The sequence below is a fragment of the Saccostrea echinata genome, unplaced genomic scaffold, assembly GCF_033153115.1.
Source record: "Saccostrea echinata isolate AGI-Se365-2 ecotype Australia unplaced genomic scaffold, CSIRO_AGI_Sech_v1 ptg000084l, whole genome shotgun sequence".
Lineage (NCBI taxonomy): Eukaryota > Metazoa > Mollusca > Bivalvia > Ostreida > Ostreidae > Saccostrea > Saccostrea echinata.
This window is the reverse complement of record NW_026889833.1, coordinates 604,709-608,154: the sequence shown is the minus strand read 5'-3', so window position 1 is coordinate 608,154 and position 3,446 is coordinate 604,709. Positions and strand designations below refer to the sequence as shown.

At 31.0% G+C, this 3,446-nt stretch overlaps 1 protein-coding gene across 1 annotated transcript; it reads left to right on the top strand.

Moving 5' to 3' along the window:
- Nucleotides 1-322: 322 nt before the first annotated feature.
- Nucleotides 323-2,218, top strand: LOC133176878 (collagen alpha-2(I) chain-like). The gene is made up of 3 exons (XM_061311932.1): nucleotides 323-387; nucleotides 1,129-1,291; nucleotides 1,673-2,218. Exons 2-3 carry the CDS (start codon nucleotides 1,135-1,137, stop codon nucleotides 2,104-2,106), a joined length of 591 nt encoding a protein of 196 aa, XP_061167916.1. The 5' UTR covers nucleotides 323-387; nucleotides 1,129-1,134; the 3' UTR covers nucleotides 2,107-2,218.
- The last annotated feature ends 1,228 nt before the right edge of the window (nucleotides 2,219-3,446 follow it).

Genomic DNA, 3,446 nt, shown 5'->3' with positions numbered 1-3,446 from the left:
AAAATTTGATATTTAATTTTTTTCGTATTTTAAAAGTCGAGGAATGTAAAATGCATACTAATAGCAGAACGTTTCATTAGTGTTTTTTTTATGCTGTAGGATTGCCATCAAGCAACATTATCATTTTTCATCCAATTGATGATCTGTCGCTAATGGGTTATTACTTAAATCATATTTTTTTGTTTTTTTATGAGACTGTCGTTAACTTTACCTGTACCGTAATTGACATGCTAATCATGTGTGATGTACACAAAACGCTTAAATTTATAAATCAATCAAATGTCTTTGTTTATAGGTGATTCCCGTTTTTTAAGCTTATCTCATAGTATAAAAGAGGGGAAATCTTTCACATCTTTGCCTTTTGGACTTAATCTGACATAGGACAAAGTAAGTACCTTACCAATAAAAAAAAAATTCTTTGCCTTTTTCTCGGTATCATTTTTAATGAAAATTTCATTACAATTTTATTTGCTCTTCAAAATATCCTTTCTTTTGGTCTTTTGAGATTTTGATGATGCTTGCATTTAATCATTTGCATAATAAAATCCAACAAATTTTAAAGAACAGATTTTTGGTATTAATGACAATAATATTGATATAGATAATGTTTTGTATGAAGCAAAATGTTAACAAATTTTAATTATTATTTTTTTTTTCTCTTTCTCTAATCAAATAAGAAGATGTCATAGGTAATCAAAATATACTTCAATTAAATTATTTTGTGAAAGAAAAATTGTGACTGTTATGTATCTCCCATGGCGCTTATTTCTCACATAGGCATTGTTGATCTGATTGAATTGCATTATTTTTATCTCCAAGAATAACATTCAACACAAAATTTTCGATAAGATATTAGTTATATGACGATTACCATGACTGTTGTCATGTGATGTCTAAATCTACCTTATACATGACCTTAGATATTTTCTGTAGAAATATTTTTTTTCAGTTCTAGCATAGAAAATTTAGCTGTTGAATAAATGCGCGGACAAATTGCACATAAAAAATATCTGACTTCAAAACAAAAACAAAAATACACATTTATAAAATAATTTTTAATTATATAATATTCAAAAATTTTATTTCAAATTTTGTAAATTGATATCAATCTCTTTTTTTCCTAAACAGGGAACAATGATTGCCTTTGTACTTCTGGTTTCCGTTGCGCTCTGCAGTGCTGATTACGACAAGAAAGGTCATTCAGGTGGATTTCCAGTATATCCACCAGGAGGAGTGTATCCACCAGGAGGAGTATATCCCCCAGGAGGAGTATATCCACCAGGAGGATTTCGTATGTATTTTGCATAGCTATATTTCCGCCCTGTTAGTTAATACTTATTGCTTCTTAGATTAGAACGATTCTGTAAGGATAAATTGTTATAGAAAAAGTCAACAACGATAGAGTTAATCAAGTGATTATTCGATTCATCTAACCGGAAATGTGCTGCATTATTTGTACATAATGTACACTGGAAAGGAATCAACAAACTTTTTATAATCTGCCTTAATACAGTAAAGAAGTAAAAATGAAATACATTAGGAATTCAAAATTCAGTTTTGAATTATTATGTATCATTAGTTCGTCTTTTAATCCTTCTTTCAAATGTAATTAAAAATAAAAACAACTTATCTGTTTTTATTTTAAACTTTTCATTTTCTTTTTACACCGTAGAATATAAATATGGCACATGCCCACATGGCACCGGTGAAGGAGACTATGGACGAAACTGTCATTACGATTACCAATGTCCAGGGGTCCAGAAATGCTGTTACGTATACTACTCTTTGAGAAGAGTTTGCATGGTTCCTCAAGAATATAGAAAGCCAGGAGCTTGTCCATACTATCCCAACATTGGCGGAGCTGGATCATGTAACCATGACTATCATTGCGGTGGTTCTCTAAAGTGCTGTAGAGGACATTATGGAAATGTGGACACTTGCTCTTTTCCTGTATACTACAGAGGAGGAGTCGGACCTGTTGGAGGAGTCGGACCTGTCGGACCTGTAGGAGGAGTTGGACCTGTCGGACCTGTAGGAGGAGTTGGACCTGTCGGAGGACTCGGACCTGTCCTTGGAGGCGGTCGTAAGAGAAAATATGTGTATTAAATATGCAAACTTTATAGAACACATTGAAGATAAGTTTGGGGCCTTGTAAAACAATGGAAACGAAAATGTCAACTTTGTTTAGACGTTAATAAAATTTGCATATAGTCTGTTATATATTGTCTATTTATTTAAACCATATACAGTAAATGAATTTTATTTGGCTTGTACTACATGTATATTTGGATGAAATTGTTTTTAACAAGTTAACGTATATGTACTTTATATATATATATATATATATATATATATATATATATATATATATATATATATATATATATATATATATATATATATATATATATATATATATATATATATATATATAAGCACTAAAGATGACCAACGACACGAACAATAAAAATTGTCAAATTTTCGGAGCGACCTGTCCCTTCCTCAGGACAAAGAAAAAAAGTTAAGAAGTCATGAAAAGAAAGGAAACAGAAAAACAAAAACAACTTGCACTACTACTTAACTACCAGACACTAAATATTTACAATGTTACATTTTTAATTTGAAGTTTATAAACAGTTGTGAAGAGAGAAATACGGAGCGCTATGAATTGCGTCCGGTCTATCGGGTGTACTCTGGTGAAGTGATATATGACCCCCCAAAAAATACGGAGAAAAATTTTTGACAGTTTGACAAATTTGTGTTTCTTTCTCAACTGTATATTTTTCTGAAAATTTATCAGCCAGGGGACATAAATCAAAGAAGTAATTTACTGTGGCCTTATGCATACTTTCTTTAATGGCTTATCGAAGGTAAAGATGATCCAAAAATGGAATGCATACTGTAAAGTTCTCTTTGACAGGAATGTGAAAGTTGACGATAGGAAACTTTGACGATTTTTAGAAATTCTTCAATTTCGTCAACATTTTCATATCGTCGAAGTTTCCACTTTTATAGTAGACAAAGATCATTAGAATCTGATAACAAATTGAACCTCGCATGTTACTGATATATCTAAATAAGTAGAATATTTCTACCATTCACTCATAAATAAAAAAAAAGGCTGAAAGCGAGGAGGTAAATGAAGGAAAAGAAATACACGTATTTGAAGGAAAGGAAATACACGTATTTGAAGGTAAGGAAATACACGTATTTGAAGGAAAGGAAATATACGTATTTAAAGGAAAAGAAATACACATATTTGAAGGAAATGAAATATACGTATTTGATACTCTATCTATTAAAGCATGAAGGTTATGAGCAGAGATTGCGGCCGATCGAGCTGTTTTGAACTACGTCTATATTCAAAACGTATCGGATGTAAAAATATTTATTCCAGAAAACACGTTTTATCCTTACACCTCTCAACCATTTGCTCATAAATAAAA

Coding starts and splice junctions, on each gene's coding strand:
- LOC133176878 (XM_061311932.1), top strand. CDS start 1,135: ATGATTGCCTTTGTACTTCTGGTTTCCGTTGCGCTCTGCAGTGCTGAT. Junction 1,292..1,672: donor ATATCCACCAGGAGGATTTC/GTATGTATTTTG, acceptor TTTACACCGTAG/AATATAAATATGGCACATGC.